At 51.0% G+C, this 18,458-nt stretch overlaps 7 protein-coding genes across 7 annotated transcripts; 5 read left to right on the plus strand and 2 right to left on the minus strand.

Annotated features, from left to right (window-relative positions):
• Positions 1–2,115: 2,115 nt before the first annotated feature.
• UREG_01380 (uncharacterized protein) lies at positions 2,116–2,458 on the minus strand (the record flags this gene model as incomplete). Its single annotated transcript, XM_002541818.1, has 2 exons — positions 2,116–2,183; positions 2,344–2,458. The coding sequence occupies 2 exons, from the start codon at positions 2,456–2,458 to the stop codon at positions 2,116–2,118; spliced, it is 183 nt and encodes a 60-aa protein (XP_002541864.1).
• A 324-nt stretch (positions 2,459–2,782) lies between these two features.
• UREG_01381 (uncharacterized protein) lies at positions 2,783–5,929 on the plus strand (the record flags this gene model as incomplete). Its single annotated transcript, XM_002541819.1, has 4 exons — positions 2,783–2,815; positions 2,878–3,096; positions 3,207–5,222; positions 5,276–5,929. The coding sequence occupies 4 exons, from the start codon at positions 2,783–2,785 to the stop codon at positions 5,927–5,929; spliced, it is 2,922 nt and encodes a 973-aa protein (XP_002541865.1).
• A 244-nt stretch (positions 5,930–6,173) lies between these two features.
• On the minus strand, positions 6,174–6,659 carry UREG_01382 (uncharacterized protein; the record flags this gene model as incomplete). Its single annotated transcript, XM_002541820.1, has 1 exon — positions 6,174–6,659. The coding sequence occupies one exon, from the start codon at positions 6,657–6,659 to the stop codon at positions 6,174–6,176; it is 486 nt and encodes a 161-aa protein (XP_002541866.1).
• Positions 6,660–7,674: 1,015 nt separating this feature from the next.
• Positions 7,675–8,492, plus strand: UREG_01383 (uncharacterized protein; the record flags this gene model as incomplete). Its single annotated transcript, XM_002541821.1, has 2 exons — positions 7,675–8,023; positions 8,104–8,492. 2 exons carry the CDS (start codon positions 7,675–7,677, stop codon positions 8,490–8,492), a joined length of 738 nt encoding a protein of 245 aa, XP_002541867.1.
• Positions 8,493–9,176: 684 nt separating this feature from the next.
• On the plus strand, positions 9,177–10,547 carry UREG_01384 (uncharacterized protein; the record flags this gene model as incomplete). The annotated part of the gene is made up of 1 exon (XM_002541822.1): positions 9,177–10,547. One exon carries the CDS (start codon positions 9,177–9,179, stop codon positions 10,545–10,547), a length of 1,371 nt encoding a protein of 456 aa, XP_002541868.1.
• Positions 10,548–11,356: 809 nt separating this feature from the next.
• UREG_01385 (uncharacterized protein) lies at positions 11,357–13,185 on the plus strand (the record flags this gene model as incomplete). The annotated part of the gene is made up of 4 exons (XM_002541823.1): positions 11,357–11,629; positions 11,724–12,101; positions 12,159–12,719; positions 12,784–13,185. The coding sequence occupies 4 exons, from the start codon at positions 11,357–11,359 to the stop codon at positions 13,183–13,185; spliced, it is 1,614 nt and encodes a 537-aa protein (XP_002541869.1).
• Positions 13,186–16,070: 2,885 nt separating this feature from the next.
• UREG_01386 (eukaryotic translation initiation factor 3 subunit 7) lies at positions 16,071–17,933 on the plus strand (the record flags this gene model as incomplete). The annotated part of the gene is made up of 2 exons (XM_002541824.1): positions 16,071–16,278; positions 16,351–17,933. The coding sequence occupies 2 exons, from the start codon at positions 16,071–16,073 to the stop codon at positions 17,931–17,933; spliced, it is 1,791 nt and encodes a 596-aa protein (XP_002541870.1).
• Between the last annotated feature and the right edge of the window lie 525 nt (positions 17,934–18,458).

Raw genomic sequence — 18,458 nt, forward strand, 5'->3', positions numbered from 1 at the left:
CAATTGTTGTGGCTCGCCTGGTTGAATGGCCAACTCAGATTGTCGCCTCCCATGGTTCCACATCGAAGCAGGCATCTTCTGCCAAAATCATTGGGCATTTCGGAGATAAATTGCATCCCCCACTGCGGCGACTCAGCGGGCAATCCCCGGATCGCAAACGGGCCCTTGGTCATGTTTGGCCTTTGAAGCTGGAAACACGTCTCCTAGCCTGGGTCAGGTGCTTCCATGTTTTGAAATATGCCAGGTCATGTTCTTTCTCGTGACTCGCTGGATCTTGCTATTGGTTTGTTGACTCAAACATCTTAAGGAGCAGGCTTGGGGCTTCGCCTTTCTTCTGCTTCTGTGCTCTCTGATGGAGAAATTACATTTCCAGCAGGACCTTTACCCAAACTATTAGCCCCCATCTACTCCGGCTGATTGTGTGACTGCTACATACGCATCGAAATGACAATGACTGAGCTACTTTGCACCACAAGTCTCACAACAGACTGCAATAAATGGCGGTTCTATCCGGAGAAAAGAAAGGCACGCACTGATCCTATGTCACAATGTTGCTTATAACTTATTGGCTGTACCTTGTGAGTTACTCGTCCCAGCTGACAGCCTCTGCGAGTTTCTGAACCGAGCGACCAGGGATTCCCGAAAGCTGGAACCTTCCGTTATCACTCTTTCCTCATGGAATATAGCCGGAGATGCAGGGATGCCGTCGACGTGGACGTTGAATCCATGCCAGACAGAGACTTCTGAACCAAGGGAACTTTCGTCGAACTACCTTTTATGTTTCAAGCACTCCCTTCAAACTCTCCTCCGATCAGCTGAAATTTTAAGAAGGAGTTTCCGTGGAGAACTATCGTTGACGGAGATTTTATCATGAGGAGAAGATATCGCAATACATGTTTGTTCCCACCTCGAAGTGTTGGATGACTAGTTACAGAACAGAATTGCAAGTTCAAAAAGGTCTGCCTGATTGCACTAACTATGCAGTGACTTCACCACCTCCCCAGGGAGTTGACAAGTCTGATAAAAGGCTAATCTCCTACTTTGAGCCCAACATCAGGCCCTGCAAGATTGATGCCTAACCTTCGAAACATTTTTGGCCTTGGTCCTCAAAACCCAGCTGGAGTGTATTATTTTTAGTACACCGCCTTTTGCAAGCCTCAGATTCCTCTGAAGACAAGGCGATATCGCACGTCATCGTCAAGAGTAGGTAGCGTGTGAAGCTCCAGGAGTGAGGCGGGGTCCCGCTGCGGTGAAGGACCTCAGGTTCCAAGGGCCTGGGCAGTGGGTCACGTGATTGACTTTTTTGACTCCGGAGAGGAGAGGTGAATGCTGGATGGAGGATCATGGGAGAGGAGGAGGAGGAAAGGGCATCTGTTATATATGTTTGGGTGCAGATGGGCCCCCGTGCACCGTTTCAGCAGAGAGTTGGAATGCAAACCTGGCTGGGATTCAACTTCCACAGTTTCCCTGGGCCCCTGTTTGCTTGCTCATTTGCTAGATCGGTATTGATAGACCAGGCAGAGACTCCTCTGTCGATAATCTATAACTATGTACCGTATCGTGCTTGACAGGCTGGAAATAGATTAAAGCAAGGAGGGCGGAAAACAACCATTGTGAGTATAAAGAAAACCTCTGCTCTTGCGATTTCCCCGATTGACTGGCCTCTGTTAGCGACAACGGCACGTGTTAGCGACAACGGCACGAAATTATGTCGTCAGTCGACTCAAATGGCAACTGTGCCTTTCTAGCTGAATCAAGCTTCCACAGCAGGCTCTGCTAGTCGCCGCTGTTTATCGCGCTGGAAGATATAAAAAGCGAAAATGGAAATGTGTGTAATAGCCTTGCTAGAAATCAATAGACCCCCAAGCCAAACAGGAAAGCAACGGGAATGGATCGGGCTGGGAAGCAGTGGGAACGACGTTTCTAGATTTATCAAATTGGATTTGGATTGGAGTATTGTTTGCTTTTCTACATCCTCGCCATACAATGGGAGATTAACTTAAGCATGGAATAGTTTGCCCAACACAACTGTCGCGGCTACGAAGGCCTTGTATTATCAATGCGGCTACCCGCCTTTCTTTTGTTTTCCCATCACATACCTTCTCCTCCTTCCACCTAGCTATCTGCCGCAAAGGAGTTGGCATTGAGCTGGTTCAAACCAGTAGCTGACATCCAGAAACGGTCTAGCGCAGAATCAGCCGGCTGGACCAAACACGTGACGACCCGCCTCTCTTCAAGCGGTTGGTTCGGCCTCCAATCTCATCCTCACCTCCATCATCTTCCACCACATCGCTTGTCGCTCTCAATTGTCAAGCTTCCCAAGGAGCTTTGTGCTTTGCTTACGACCTTGGGACATTGTTATCCTTTCTTCAGGGCTACTTGTAGGTTGCCTGACCCTTTGTCGTTTCTCCCATCCTCTCATTGCTGCCTTACCCGCTTCGGCCATTATCTTACCCATCCTGCTTCACACGATAGTCTGGGTGTTCCCCCCGTCCTTCTTATTCTTCTACTCATTTCGGATCTATATCCATTGGCTTATTCGAAAACTTGATTGCAGCCTTTCTTTGAGATATTATCCTTTTCTCCCTCTGCCTTCGCCCAGTGATACCCTTCTGAGCTCAGGTCGTCACACCTCTCTTCTGAATTTGTAGCCTAGCCTATCTTGACTTCTTGGATCAAAGGCCACTTCTTTTATCTATTACTATCTCCCTCACCCATTCTTCCCTTGATTTACCGCGACGCACCCGCCGCCCTACTTTTGAAGCCAAATCTAACTGCCAAAATGACCCTCCATAGCTCCACCACGTTAGGTCCCGTACCGAGCCACTCCTTCGAAATTGAAGCTGCTGTGACATAACATCTGCGTGGTTTCTCCAGATCCAGGAACTGGATGCTGGGCGTCGTCTGATTGTGCTGGTCTGGCCGTCAAGGCAGTCATTTGAGTATAACGTGTTCTTTCGCCGATTCCACTCGAGATGGATCCTTTCGACACTTTCGGATCGCCTCCTCCGCCTTCCAAATCGGAATCGAGATGGGGCCGGGACGAAGAGAGTATATCGCGATCGGGCATGGATTCGTACCGTAGAAGATCCCCAGGTAGGCTGGTTCCTGAGAGTCATGAGGATATTGTCAAGCTTCTCAACATTATTTCTTTTGAGCGCTTTATGTTCAGCGTCGTTTTCTAACAAGTACTAGCCGCTTCCCAGGATCGTCGCAGAATCAGCGGCCGCGGCAGATCCCGTTCGCCCATGAACATCGATCGATATCAACCGGGCGACCGAATCAGCCGTGACGAATACTACAACGTGTCTAGAGATCATGCTTCCCGGGACCGTGAAGAGCGTCGACGCCATCCCTCGCCAACCGCGGCGAACATTGACAGATACGTCCCCGGCCAGGAAACTGGTAGGCCCATCATCCGCACCAACCCTCTTCCAAGTCCTTTGACTTTGGATTATCAGGTCGGGTTCAATTGGTTTGCGGAATGGTGGCGGACCGAACAAATAATTAAAGAAGAAAAAGAGCGGGCAAAGCATGGCGGCCGTCGCCCCTCCGATCGTGTTAAAGGTGAACGAGAAGCAAGAGAGGATCGTGAAAAGGAACGAGTGCTCATTCAAGCAGCATATGATTCTTATAAATCTGAATTTCAAATCAAAATGGCTCGCTCTTTTGTGCAGAGGCATAGAAACGAAGAGTGGTTCAAGGAGCGATATGTGCCGGAAATTCGGGACCCATTCCGCCAACGTTTGATGGAATTCAGAGTCGGGCCTTACGAAAAATGGACGAAAGACCTTGAGACAGGACTTTTTGATGACTTTACGTTAGAAGGAATCTACAAAAGTGAGAGTGATGGCGCAGGTGGCATCGTCGAGAAAGAAGAAGGGGAAGCCACGGCCGTTGGTGAAACCCTCGGTGTCCTTGATCTTCTGCCCACCAGGGGTGGGGATCTCCGTGACGAATCCCTGCTACAACCCGCTCTCCTTATCAAGACCCTGGCGCCCAACGTCAGTCGCGAAAAGATCGAAGATTTCTGCAAGGAACATCTTGGCGAAGGGGATGGCGGGTTTAAATGGCTGAGCTTAAGTGACCCAAATCCATCGAAAAAGTGTCATCGTATTGGTTGGATAATGTTGCACCCTGCCCCCGAATCTCATGTTGTAATCGAAAGAGGTGACGGCAGGGATGAAGAGGGTGAAGAAGTCGAGCCAAGCACGACAGCAAATGGAAACAGTGGAAACTCTACAGCTGAGAAGGCGTTGGAAGCTGTAAATGAAAAGACTATCCAAGACCCTGTGCGCGGAGACTTTGTATGCCATGTTGGTGTTCATGTTCCACCAGCACATCCAAAGAAAAAGGCACTTTGGGACCTTTTCTCGGCCCCTGAACGTATCGATCGAGACCTTGAACTGGTTAAGCGTGTCGTAGCAAAGTTGGATTCACAAATGGCTTCTGCCGACGGCATCACAAAGGTTGAGGAGTATGTTGAGGAACTTGGCACCAAGGGATTGTTGCAACCCGCTGTTACTGGGCCGGTAAAATCGAAAAAGTCAAAGTCGTTTGATCTAGATTCAGATATGGTCTTTCTCGAGAACAGCGAGGCGGAAGAAGGCGAAGAACAAGAAGGAGACGACGATGACGTTGATAGCGAAGATCTGCTCTACAAAAAGAAAGTATTGGATCTACTAGTCGAATACTTGAGGCGTGTCCACAACTTCTGTTTCTTTTGTGTGTTTGAGAGTGATTCTCTTCACGAATTGGTTCGGAAGTGCCCTGGTGGTCATTTGCGTCGCCCTCGCTCCGGATTGAGCACTCACGCCAAAGCTGCGGCCAGAGCTAGCGCTCTGGGCGAGCCGTACCCGGCGAAGAAGAAAGAAGAAGTTGAAGAAGGTGAAGCCGAAGCATCTCCAAGCGACGAGAAAAAGCCTCCCCGGTTTTCTTCAAAGAGCGAACAGCAAATCTATCGAGCTTTCAACTGGGTCAAAACCTTTGAGGAAAAGCTCCTTCAGATTCTGGAGCCAGAGAATGTGGATTTGAGGAAGCTCGGTGGTAAACCTGTCGAGGAAGCTTTGGAGGAAGAACTTAATAAATTTGTCAAGCAAGAAGACGAGGCAAAATTCCGTTGCAAAGTTCCCGAGTGTACAAAGCTATTTAAAGGGCACCATTTCTGGCGGAAGCATGTTGAAAAAAGACACCCTGACTGGTTCCTCGAAATACAGAAAGAAGTATGATCAACCTCTTGCTTATTAGTTGAGTGTTTGCTAACCCTTGTCGGCAGCTTACTCTTGTGAACGCCTACGTCCTTGATCCTGCGCACATTTCACCGTCAAGGTCCGATGCTGCGAGCAACGGACATTTCCCTTTCCCACCAGGACATGTACCGGCTGGCACACCACGTGGATTCAATTTTGCCAACATGCCGTTCAATTTCGGCGCAAATGGGTCCATGGCGGGCGCCGCCTTTCAAGGAATGCCTCCCTCATCGGCTGGAGGTCTCCCTGGATTCATGAATGCTAGCGGTTGGGCAGCCGGCGGAATGGCAATGGCCAATGCTGGCGGGGCTCCGGGGCTTCACAATCCTGGTGTAATCCGTCGGGGCCGCCACTTCAATCGAACCGGCCCATATGATCGTCGAGGCGGTCGCTTCGGTGGAACTGGTGGGACTGGTCCAGGCACCGGTGGTCGCCTGAGCCCTGTTCGTGGTATGTTCGGAACGCCTCATGCTGGAGCACCCTATATCCCACCTGGTCATCCAGCCGCAGTGGCTGCGGGTATGGCAGGGTTTGGGCCTGGCGGCGGACGATGGGGGGATACTGCTGGCGGTGGCCCTCAAGCCATGGGACCGCGTGAGGCCGTTCAAGGCCGGAGCCTGAAAAGCTATGAAGATCTCGATGCTGTTGGCGGAGATGGGAATGGGGAGTTAAATTATTGATTCTTATCACAACCTCTGCCATTTGGCCAGGGACTGTAACTTTAATGATCGGAGCTTATCTTGAACTCGCGGCTTTTATGTGTTAAATTGTGAACTACGCGTCTTATCTTTTCTTCCGCGTCCAGGATTGGGGAATAAAAAAATGGGTGCTCCAATAATGAAATCAAGTATTGATGTTTCATTTTATCTACAGCCACAATATTTCCATCATGCAGCTTTTGTGATTTTATCAACCATCCCCTTCTCACTGTTCGACTCCATCAAACGCAGCCGTCAACTTTGCAATCTCAAACTTCTTACTTTTCATCATCGCATCCCTCGCGCGGCCCGCCTTGGCCTGATCCGCGTCATTCATCATCTCCATCAGCGCCTTGGGAACGACCTGCCACGACACACCAAACTTATCCGTCAGCCATCCGCACTGGATCTCCTGCCCGCCGTCCCGGATGAAACTGTCGTAGAAGTGGTCGATCTCCGCCTGGTCTTCGCAGGTGATGAAGAGCGAAACCGCCGGACTGTGTTTGTAAAGCGGCCCGCCGTTGAGGCCAGAGTACTCGTGGCCAGCGAGGGTGAAGGTGACAAGGGGTCCGGAGACAGAGGTGATGCGGGAGGAGGCTCTGCTGTCGCTGTTGGGGCTTTGGGAGAAGAGGGTGGTGTAGTAGGTTGCTGCTTCGACGGCTTGGGTGTCGAACCAGAGGCAAGGGTGGACTTTTTGATTGGGGGTGGCCATGATGAAGAGGGCCGTGATAAATGTGATTGTTATGTAGTTATATAGTCTGCAGCAGCGACTTTGGCTCCGTCTTTTCGTGATGTATAGGATATTTGGACGGGAACTCACTCTTTTATCTCTACAGCATGAGGGATGAGTTTTCTTTATATTCTCGTATTTCCATCATCAACAGCACCCATCCTTCGGAGTGATTAATTGCCCCGAGACGACGTCTTGGTCGTGTTGAAGCTTCATGTTTCGCGTTCTTGCGACGCGCCAAGCGACCAAACGGGCAGCACGGCCGTCAGACCTAGGCCGAAAGAGGTCTAGCGTTGAGCTTGGCGGTTAGGCAGCAGTCACGTGGGAGCTCCTGCCGTTCTCGGAAAAAGTTAAATCCGACCTCCTCCATTGCGCCTGCCAAAATGCAGAGTTGATCACGTCAGCAATTGACGACCAAAGCATCAACGACACCCCGGATTGTCAACTGAGGGATTGTTTTCAGATGCAGGAGATATGGCGAAGCATGAGAGCGGACTTGTGCACCGGTTGATGGGCATGGCTTGCGGCGTCCATATCTTGAAGCATTTCTCTGCTGGCTCAAACTGTTTGTCGAAAGCTGACTGAGTAACAACAGAAGAGGGACGCATATATCGTTCTCGAGAGATACAGCGCGGTTGTGGCTGGTGGCCCACTCGACTAGCTTGGTGACTCATCAAATTTTTGATATCTTGAGCCGAAACGGGCCGGTGGACGGGTATTTCATGAAGGAAAATTTTTTAGCACGGATGCCCAGTCCAACTAATAACTTCATAACTTGTTAGGCCGTCAAGGATTGACTGTCCCAGGAACGAGGGCTCGGAACACGAGGGGCTCCGGGAGGAAAGCAATAAAAGAGTCATCACTCCTTCTCGTATACTCTGTAGATTTGTCGAATCTCAAGACCCAGGAAGAGCCCTTTGGGACGGAAAGGAAGCTGGAAAAATCAAGCCATTTTCATGAGCTATCTGTCCATCCACCGATATCGAACATTGACACAATGATAACCCCCGTGCCCATCCCACACCTACCCGGATTCAGCTCCATCATCGTTGAAGGCCACCAGTTGCGCGGCCACCCATGCCTTGAACAGCTCCAGATCACGGTGAACAATGCCTTCCGCGAAGGCGAGCACGACCGGTTCCCGAGCATAGAGCACGTAATCACGACTCCCGGCGTACACGGCCGATGCTGTGTTGTGTTCCGAGACGGCGACGTCGACATGACCAGTCCCGTAGCCACGGCCATGATCAAATATTACAATCCCGATGTGGGCGTAGATCCAATTCGAATCATTGACCGCAACGGGAACGTGGTGAACACCTCGGAATTCACCAAATCAGAACCCGGTAAGTTGCTCCCTCCCTCCCTCTCTCTTCTCCAATGAAACGGAATATCCGGGCGACATTGACTAACATTATCCACGCAGGCTATGATTCAGAGCCCGCAGATTTTCTGTCCATCACACACTGGGAGCCAGCAGCGGTGGCCATCCTCTCTGAGGATCCTTCGCTCAAAAAACTGGGCCTAGCGGTCTACTGCGTCAATCAGCTCGAAATCGACCTCTTACGGCGCCTAAGCGAGGCACGCAGAAAGCGGCCCGCAGTTCCCGATATACAAAACGGAAATCATGGGCTGCAGACCACAACCGGGATCCGGAATTTGACATTCTGGATTCGATGCAAAGAACATGCCGTGCCGTACTGGGAGCGACGGGGCTATGGCCTCGTTCAGAAGAAAGTGTACCCCAAGGGAGTCTGGGGTTCAAGAACGGAACTGAATATCGTTACGTTAAAGAGGGATGTATCATATAGCTGACTGGATCAAATTCACTTGAAACCACATCTTCTGGATTCTAATAGACGTTCTTTTCAATGGAGAGATTTTGGCGTCATGTTGGAGATACCTGATATCAACATTGCCTGGCAATCTGCTTCCAACGACAATGGTAAACCTGCATCGTTAATGTCGGATGCTTGGCACGGGACTTATTTAATCCGTCCATCAACTGCAAAATGAAGATGGTTCAAGGGCAGTTCTTGTAACAGATGTAGCAACATCCATAATGAAAGTGTTGGCTGGTGTTCTGCCTGGTTCCCTAGTAGTTAGAGCAGTGCTGGAAATTTTGTCTTTGAGTCGAGGTAGTAGAGGTTGATGACGGGTTGAATTAGGAACTAAGTAACTAGTTATTTGTCAAGATCAGTAGTTAGTTAACGGAGAAATCACTTAGAGAATGTGTATGCAGTCAGCAATGGAATAGACAATTTGACTTGTTGATGCACTTTTCATGCAAATTCCCGTCTCTCTACGGCAGCCTGTTTGTGCCATCCTAACCGCTTGCTGCCTCACGCTTTGTGAACCGCAAAAACTAACGGGTGCAACAAGGTGGATAACGCAGGTTTCATGATGAGGGTCGAGTTGGGATTTCGAGAAACACCAGGAAATCGTGCCAGCAGATCCGACAGAAGCCGAGTCTCAAAATGATGTTTCAGCACTTGCGCAATGGAGCCTTCAGTCGAAATTCTAGTCCATGTTTCCGCTCCAAGTGGCGCCGAAGACGATGCAAATCACCGCGCCCTTGCAGATGCTTATCTGCATTTTGAACCTGTCACAAAAATAAAAATATATCCCGATGATGAGGATGATGGTCTTCGTGCAAATAGTCCAAATGACCTGGATGTTCTCTCTCAAATCAACAATGACCTGGAGGGTGGCAGCACGGCCAATTCGACGGGCTACCTGACTCCTCCTTCGTGGAAGCGCGTGAATGCTGAATATGGACTTGACGAGCCCAGTATTTACGGTGTCCAGCACGGACGGCACTCCAAAGGCATCCCAGAGGGTGATACCACAGAGATCGATGAGGATTCGTTTGAAACACCACCAGAGACCGTACCTGATTCGCAGCCATCGCTCTCGCCGGGATGGGATGCCCATATGGCTGCAAATCCTGACGATGAACCTACTATGGGAGAAATCAGTGTCCTTGAACCGCTTCCGGACACGACAGGCTCACAGGCCGAGATCGCTGACCCTGTCTCATCTGCAGTGCCGCCAGGATCCGCCTTCTCATCGCAAGCATCGTTCGAGTCTGTCTGGGATGTCGAAAGAAATAATAGTCCTGGTACTGGGCGTGTACGGGCTGTGCAGATCGACGAGCCTCCATCGCCCTCACAAGACAGGGCTTCGAAGCGAAAACGTCTGTCCACCGCAACAAGGGATGTCGCCTCGCCCTTTCGGGAACCCTTTCTGTCAAGTGAGGCGACAGAGATATCATCCCCGGGACCTTCTGGACTCACCAGCCTTCCCGATCTGCCGATGGAGATTCGCCCGCCGCGTCCGCCTATGTCAGACACCGCCCGCTTTACAACGCATATCACACCCACTCTCCACATGATTTCAGAGCAGTTAAACCCGTCGCGATATTTCAAGCCTGCGTATCAAGCAAGACAGCTGGGCAAACTTGAGCGAGGATACTGGCAGCTACGAATTCCCGTCAATGCAAATAAGCAAGCGGCTACATCCAACGAGGACGATGGTGACTCGACGACAAATGCATCGACAACTAGTAGCTGGACGGGCCCTACAAGGCCCTGGACACTTGATCACTTTCTACGGTTCTGGAATTACCTTGCAGAATTTGTTGGCCAGCACGGGCGAGCGGGCTGGGGGGTGTGGTGCTACTGTGACAGCGCTGAAGGGCAGCCCAAGGTCGACTCGGTGCAGCAGCTGGACGTGAGGGTATATGCCTGGGGTGAGATTGCGGCGCACATATATTTATTGCTGTTCTTAGCTAGCCACCGGGCGGTCAAAAGGGTCCCTCACGTGCAGTGGAGGGATGGCAAGGGGGAAACGATCATTCGCATGGCTTGAGATACTTAGTCTATCCGTAGGTCCGGCGCACTCTGTCGTGAAACAGACGGTCTTCCGTTCGGCAGAAGTCGAAAATAGCCAGAAGCTGAGCTGATGAACTCAAACCCCGCAGTTGAGCCCCCACAGCCAACACCAACCATCAACCATGGCCGTCGCTGTTTTTTTCGCTGCTGTTCGTTCCGCTCGGGGCATTCTGAGGGTCGGAGAATTACCTGCATAATCGAGTGACACCGTTACGAGACAGCTGCATCTTCCAGCAGGAATCACACTCAGCCCGTCGCACAAACCGCACGGTCGGCTGATTTCTATCGGTCGAGTTCAGTGACATCCCCTCCAGCGCGCTTATCAGAGGAGTCTATCTGTTCGGGCCGAGAGATGCTAAGGCAATCCAGCCATAGCGCGTGTGAGGTGGAGCACAGCTTGCTGTCGTGAACCAGCCAAGCACACGCTCCATCCACGGACAGCAGTCAATGGTTGGCCATCCGCTGGGTTTCGCGGAGAAAGTGAGGAACCGTGAGGGGGAAGACGAGGCCAGGCAGACGGACAAGATGCAAACCAATGGGTTGTACAGGCTGGATGTGCGCCCCCGACTCTGAAACCTCAGGTCCCGCGGGATGAGCCCGAATCGCTGAGCTGCCGACCCCCTCCTGCCCTGGTGTCTGGTTCGACTACTTAAACAGTGCTGCAGTGACGCCCAACCGTCGCTGTTCCCGAGTCCGGCCATCGCACTGAAACCCCTTGCGCATCCCTGCGAACATCCCACTTTGTCTACGAGCGTTCCGCGTTTTTGCAAAACTACAATTGTCAGGATGGCCAGTGTACCGTGGCAGCAAAAGGCGCAAGCCGTTCGCGACTATCGCGATGCGACTCTTGCCAAAGTCGAACCGCCGTTGCCAGAGATCCCCGAGCCACTGCCATTGAACTCCCAGGGCCTCCCGAAGCAATTTCTCTCGGAACGGGAGTATGAGCTGACCCAAAACTATGATGCTATCGCGCTCCTGGAGATGCTGCGCACCAAAAAAGTTACGTCGGAGGAGCTAACAAGAGCTTTTCTCAGGAGAGCTGCGCTGGCCCAGAAAGCAGTTGGTGGCCCCTTGCCCTGCTCTGCTTCGTCTTGACTAACCACCCGTGATTTGTGAGTTTGTCTGGTGCTGACCTACTATGCGAATGCAATAGGTGAACTGTGTGACGGAACTCATGTGGGATGAAGCAATCACCCGAGCAAAGTATCTAGATTCGCTCCAAGAGCCAATTGGACCCCTCCACGGCCTCCCGATCTCAATGAAAGAGCATCACGGTATGAAGGGCAAAACGGTCCACGCCAACTACATCGCTTGGATCGGCGATGAATCCTCAGACAACCTCCTTAACAACACCCTTTATGATGCTGGCTGCGTCTTCTACGTTCGCACCACGGGACCACAGGCGTTGATGCATCTCGAATGCGAGAATAACATCTACGGCCGCACTGTGAACCCCCATAACCGCAACCTTACCTCTGGAGGTAGTAGCGGAGGCGAAGGCGCGCTGGTAGCCTTTGGAGGCAGTGTTTTGGTCAGTAGGCTCTGTGCGGGAATCACGCAAAGTCACTTATGCTAACTGGCTTTTTAGGGTGTTGGAGGGGACATTGGCGGTAGCGTCCGCAATCCAGCTGGCAACAACGGCGTATATGGCTTCAAACCTACCTGCAACCGGCTTCCAGTAAGCGGAATCAAGCTGCCAAAAGGATGCAAAGACGCGATTGCCGCGACCTTTGGTCCGCTTTGCCGCACACGAGAATCCATGACCTTGTTCATGAAGGTTATCACTGATGCCGAGCTATGGCGTTTTGACGCTTCGCTCTGCCCAAAGCCTTGGACGCCTGTGACGTTCGATAAACCACTGAAGATTGGGATCATCTGGGACGACGGAGTAGTAAAACCACATCCACCAGTCCTTCGCGCATTGAGGGAGGTGGTTGAAGCATGCAAGAAAGGAGGCATTGAAGTCGTCGATTGGGTGCCTTATGACCATCGAAAGGCTTGGGATATCATCACTGAGCTGTACTGGCCCGATGGAGGAAAGGAGGTTCGCGGTCTTTTCGAATCCAGCGGTGAACCAATACTGCCCCTGACCAAATTTATTCTCGAACAACCAACGGTCAAGGACCACACTATCGCTGAATACGCCCAGGTATATCATCCACTCCTCCTCGCCACATTATTGTTTTCAGGCTGACAAATCTTTGCTTGCACAGCTAGCCGTTGATCGTGACGAGTATCGCAACGCCTACGCCAGGCACTGGTCCGCCACGGCAAATTCGCCTACTGGGGAGGTCGATTTGCTCCTCTGTCCGGTGACTCCAGGCGTCGCGCCTCCTCACGAATGCGCGAGATACTGGTGCTATACCTCTCAATGGAACTTGCTGGACTACCCAGCTGCCTCTTTCCCAGTCACCACTGTTGACGTCGAAAAGGATGTCCGAGAAGAAGGATACATCCCGCGCAACGAGCATGACCGGTTCAACCATGATCTGTACACGGGCCCGGAGAGATTCCAAGGAGCGCCTGTGAGCCTGCAGGTTGTCGGGCGGAGATACCAGGACGAGAAGGTCATGGCTGGTTTGGCCGCGATTGAGAAGGCGATGGGGAGAGAATGATTGTCATAATAATATTAGCCATAGTCCAGCGACTATTAGTTGACTAGTACCTACTAAAGCGATTGTCAATGCGAGGCGTGCTTTCCACATTAGTGTCCGCGAGCTAGTGAGCTGCTTTCCGGCAACTTAGCCGACGGTCACATGCCCGGTTTTGCCGCGGCGGCTCTAGACTCGGCTATGTTGCCGCAAACGGCACGCAGTACTAGCGCATACCGCGGTAACTCGGGCTGGCCAACCAGCGCCGCCCTGCAGCTCCACTCGGTGACGCCAAGCCAATCACGTGGGCGTCCGGATGCGTTTGGTAATCAAACCTTGTTTCTTCAACCGCCCCTGCAGCTTCGCATCGCAGCGTCACCAGAAAAGCGAACATCGAACCCACCGAATTGCCACTGGGATTGCACTCGACGCAGCCAAACAACTTCGTATCAAAAAGCCGATTCGAGAGTCTCGAGACTGTGGAACCTCAAGCGCTCCATCCAGTGACGTCCGGCAGTGCAGATTCGGCCGTTTTCCCACTCGGCGTCGGGCTTCTTGAGCTCCATTGTCCTCCGCCGATCGCGTTCTTGAACGTGCCCCGTTGCAGTCTTGCATGAACGTACGACTGTCCATTGCCCATTGAGTCCGGAGGACATGCGACCTGTCTCTTGAGTTTTCTAGTACTGTGAATGACGAGAGACCATCCACCATGCAGCCGTCAGGAACCAACCAGGAAATGATGACGGGCAGCGCCGGGATTCCACTCCCGCAGCCATTCTCGAGCAATGCTGCGAGTGCTCCAGGTGGGTTTTGAGTGCTCTCATTTCACTGCATCTTTTCCCTTGGTGGTTTCGCCCCAGCTCGTGTACTGGTGTAGTACACACGGTGCCGACGCCGTCGCGATGATGCTACGGCCCGAGCTTCTCCTGCTGGAAGCGTACTTCCGCTCTTTGTTCGAGCCTCTTTTTTTTTGTTTTTCCTCAATTACACTGCTTTGCCCTCCGTCTCACCTCTCTCTTGGACAATCGATGTTATGTGGTTAAATCGACCCATACTGACTTTGTCGCGCCGTCTTCCTCCAATGAGCCACCTGGTCAGGTGTAAGGCACCGATCGTCCCCCTTTCAGTTGGAGCGATTGATTCTTACCTACCTGATCGGTGGTTCGTTGATTGAAGGAAGAACTTGCGCGGAACCATGTTTCCAGGCGATATGATGACCCCGATGAGCGCAGACTCACCGTTCATTCCAGCGCCCTATCTTAAGTCACTTGGGGGAGGCCTTCCGAAGAAGACAAGGGGTATGCCTTGATCCTTTCAGGTTAATCTTTTTTTCGGGCTGAGACTCATGTGGAGACAGACGGTCAAGCTCCCAAACGGCGAGGCCCGAAGCCAGACAGTAAACCGGCACAGACCCGGCGCCAGGAACTGAACCGGCAGGCGCAGAGGTAGCCTTTCTAGTCTACAAGACTGATTATTACCAAACTAATTGACTATTCGCAGGACCCATCGAGAAAGAAAGGAACAGTATATCCGAGCCCTGGAGATTGAGATCTCGCGGCTCAGAGAAGGGTACAGCAATGATATCAACGCAGCTAACCTATCTTTACACCAACAGCGACAAAACCTAGAAGCGCAGAAGGAAGAAAACAGAATACTGAGGGAGATTCTACTGACGCATGGCTTTAACGTTGACGCTGAGCTTGAACAGAGGAGGTCTATGAGTCGGGTTGGGAGTCAAAGGAGTTACCAAGACAGCAGTGCTCGCTCTCAGTCTGCTGGCTATCCAAGTGGAATAAACTACATGACACCGGATACAACCGTCTCATCGGGCAAAAGCCCAGCAGCAATGGGATCGGATTTACCGGATCCCCAACCTGCATATCAGGCACCTCAAACAAATTACTGCGCTCAGACAGGCCTACCAGGCGAAATCGGTTTAGCAGGCGGTGGTGATACCGCTGTAGCAGATATGCCTGGTGTTCTTGATACGGACCCTCAACTAGGGATCGATTTTTTACTCACGTGAGCACGATTTAAATGCGAAAAGGTTCCCCAGCTAACAATTCGTCATAGTCTCGAAGGAACATGTCAAAATCATATCGAGCGACTTTGTCGTCGGGCCCACGATGACGAAGACCAAGATCTCGTGGCCGGCCACATTTTAATGGCAACATGCCCGCCACCGTCAGAAATCGCAACAGCCAGCAGGGGTGTTGAGTACCCAGTGAAAACATACGACCTCCCGCCGGCGAACTTGAATACACTACTCAACCTCAGTCGACAACTAGTTACCGATAGTGAGATTACTCCTATAATGGCGTTGCAATCTCTCAAGAACCACGAGATGTATCATCTGTTAACAAGAGAAGACGTCGTACGGGTGATGGAAGACCTTGTAGCGAAGGTTCGCTGCTATGGATTTGGAGCTGTCCTTGAAGATTTTGAGTTCAAGGATGCGCTGAACAGTGTGTTGGGAAGTAAAATGGAACCGGTGTTTACAACTTCAGGAGGCTTTCCGATGCGCTTTAACCCGGGCCAGGGAGCGGAGGAGGAGACGATGTACTCCTAAACTCGAAATTTCTTTGTCTTTTAATACCCACTATGAATTTTTGGCAATTTGAATGTATATCATTTCTCTTCGTTGTTCTGAGATAACTAGGGGTTATATATTAGCTGATAGGTCCTGCAAACAACTTTTGATAGCTTGATCGCCGAGGGGATTACATAAGCCGCGGCACCAGATGCAAACAGTGCAAAAGACGTGCCAAGCTTCTCGCCCACATGAACTTCAACATCTGAATTCAACCCAAAAAATCAGTCCGAGCTCAACCACATCGCTCTCTGTGTCTCTGCAGTGCCGTGTCGAGAAGCACAGATCTATTACTGTTGGTTGGAATTGATTTTGTGCCATGGCACCATTTTCGCTTGCAGACATCGTGTCTGCTCTTCCGTCGGAGGACGATGCTTGGGGCCCCCCAGTCCCAAGCGGCAACACCCTGGACGGTATTCCTTACGCACCGTTCTCAAAAGGCGACAAACTAGGCCGCATGGCTGATTGGAGCTCTGACTCAAAGGACTCCCGCGAAAGGAGGCCGGCATACAATCGCAATTATAGAGGTATGAGCGCGTTGATGCTACCCTTGATTAAATGGAGGCGTGTGTTTTAACCGCTTGTATCTTTTTTTTTAGATCAACAAGTCTACGGTGCAGGAACGAGCAGTCTTTTTGCTGTCCAAGTTGCCGAGGATGAATCTTCTTTCTCTGTCGTTGATAACACGAGAACTTCGGTGAAGACTCGCGGTTTTGGCCGTGGCGGTGGTACCATCTTCCGTGGCCGTGGCCAACGAGGAGGTGCCCAGCGAGGAAGGGGAGGAGCGTTCCAGAGAACCACCACCGGCCGTGGTGGACACGCTGGCGGTGATAGATACTATGATCAGCGTGGCGGACGAGGAAACCGGGGCCGTCGTTTTGGCTGGAAGGATTATGACAAGCCACAGAGGAACCGTGACAGTTCGGTTACGATCCGCCCAGAATGGAGCATGCTGGAAGAGATTGACTTCTCCAGGCTTTCCAAGCTGAACTTGGAAACTCCAGATGGCGAGGATTTGGACAACTATGGCTTCCTTTACTATTATGATCGCTCATACGACAAGGCTCCTGTGAAGAATTCTGAGCGCAGACTGCAGTCTCTCGACCGCGCTGCATATAACGTTACCACTAGCGCTGACCCGGTTATTCAAGAATTGGCTGAGAGGGATGAGGCTACCGTCTTTGCCACTGCCGACATCTTGTCTATGCTTATGTGCGCTTCACGCAGCGTCTATTCTTGGGATATTATCATCGTCAAGCACGGCAACAAGATCTATTTCGATAAGCGTGATAATGCATCCATTGATCTGGTCACTGTCAACGAGAACGCTGCCGATGCACCAATGGAAGCTTCGGAAGGGCAAGCCGGTGCAAAACAGGACGCAATCAACACTCCTGGTGCGCTAGCCCTCGAAGCAACGATTATCAACCATAACTTCGCGCTCCAAACTGTAATAGAATCCGACAACGCCAAGGTGGACTTTGCTCATCCCAACCCATTCTACAATCCTGCCGAAGAAACCGAGCCCCTCGCTTCCAAGGCCTTCAAATATCGCCGGTTCGATCTCTCTCTCGAGAAGGATGAGGAGCCTGTTCACATCATTGTTCGCACCGAAGTTGATGCTGTTCTAAAGAACAATGTCAGCGGCGAAGACCAACACGTGACCCTCAAGGCTCTCAACGAGTTCGACCACAAGGCGCAAGGCGCTGGCGGCGCTTTGGACTGGCGTACAAAGCTCTACTCTCAGCGCGGTGCCGTTGTCGCCACCGAAATGAAGAACAACAACGTTAAGCTCGCCCGATGGACCACCCAGGCCATCCTTGCCAAATCTGATGTTATGAAACTCGGTTTCGTGGCCCGTGCCAACCCACGTTCGGCCACAGCGCACATGATTCTCGGCGTGGTTGGTTATAAGCCTCGTGAATTTGCCCTGCAGATGAACTTGAACATGGCGAATGGATGGGGTATCGTCCGAACCATCATCGATTTGGTAAACAGTCTTGATGGGGATGACGACGAGGATGGGCAAGAGGACAAGATCAAGAAGTATGTATTGGTGAAGGATCCGAATAAGTCGGTCATTCGTCTGTATAGTGTACCTACCAATACTTTCGAGGAGGATGACGACGCGGGTGAGAAGGTGGAGAAGGAAGAGGAAAAGGTTGACGAAAAGGAGGAGTGATTGGGGGTTGAAATGATTTGTATGACATCTAATTTGATGAAAATCAGTGATAGATTGGGGTTCAAGCTCTTTTGCTTTGCTTTTAGCCGGAGCAAAAAGTTCTGAGAAACTTCTCTTTGCTCATTCTTGTATGCTTTCATGCCCTTTGAGAAACTTGTGTCCAGGAGCAAAACTGCCTTTTGATGTTCAGAATGAAATTTCATCTTTAAAATTGTAACAGCCTGTTTTAAATGTTGAACTGCAGCATTTATACCAGGTAGAATTAACCTGTTTGTATTCCATAATCATTATCTTTTCATTTCATTTCATTATGTCATTACATATTGAACAAGCAGACCGTAAGGGAGAATCACGCCGGATTCCAGAAAATAATTTAACCCACACGTCCCTGCAATTCAAACAACAATTAAAAAAAACGGAAAAAAAAAAAAAAAATTGAAAAGGCCCGGTCACTCCAAGTCCAGTTAGCTCCAGTATCCTAGTAGATTCAGTGATTTTTTCTTTTCAGTACCCATATATCCCTTT

This window comes from Uncinocarpus reesii, genomic scaffold (genome assembly GCF_000003515.1).
Source record: "Uncinocarpus reesii 1704 scaffold_1 genomic scaffold, whole genome shotgun sequence".
In the NCBI taxonomy this organism is placed as follows: Eukaryota; Fungi; Ascomycota; class Eurotiomycetes; order Onygenales; family Onygenaceae; genus Uncinocarpus; species Uncinocarpus reesii.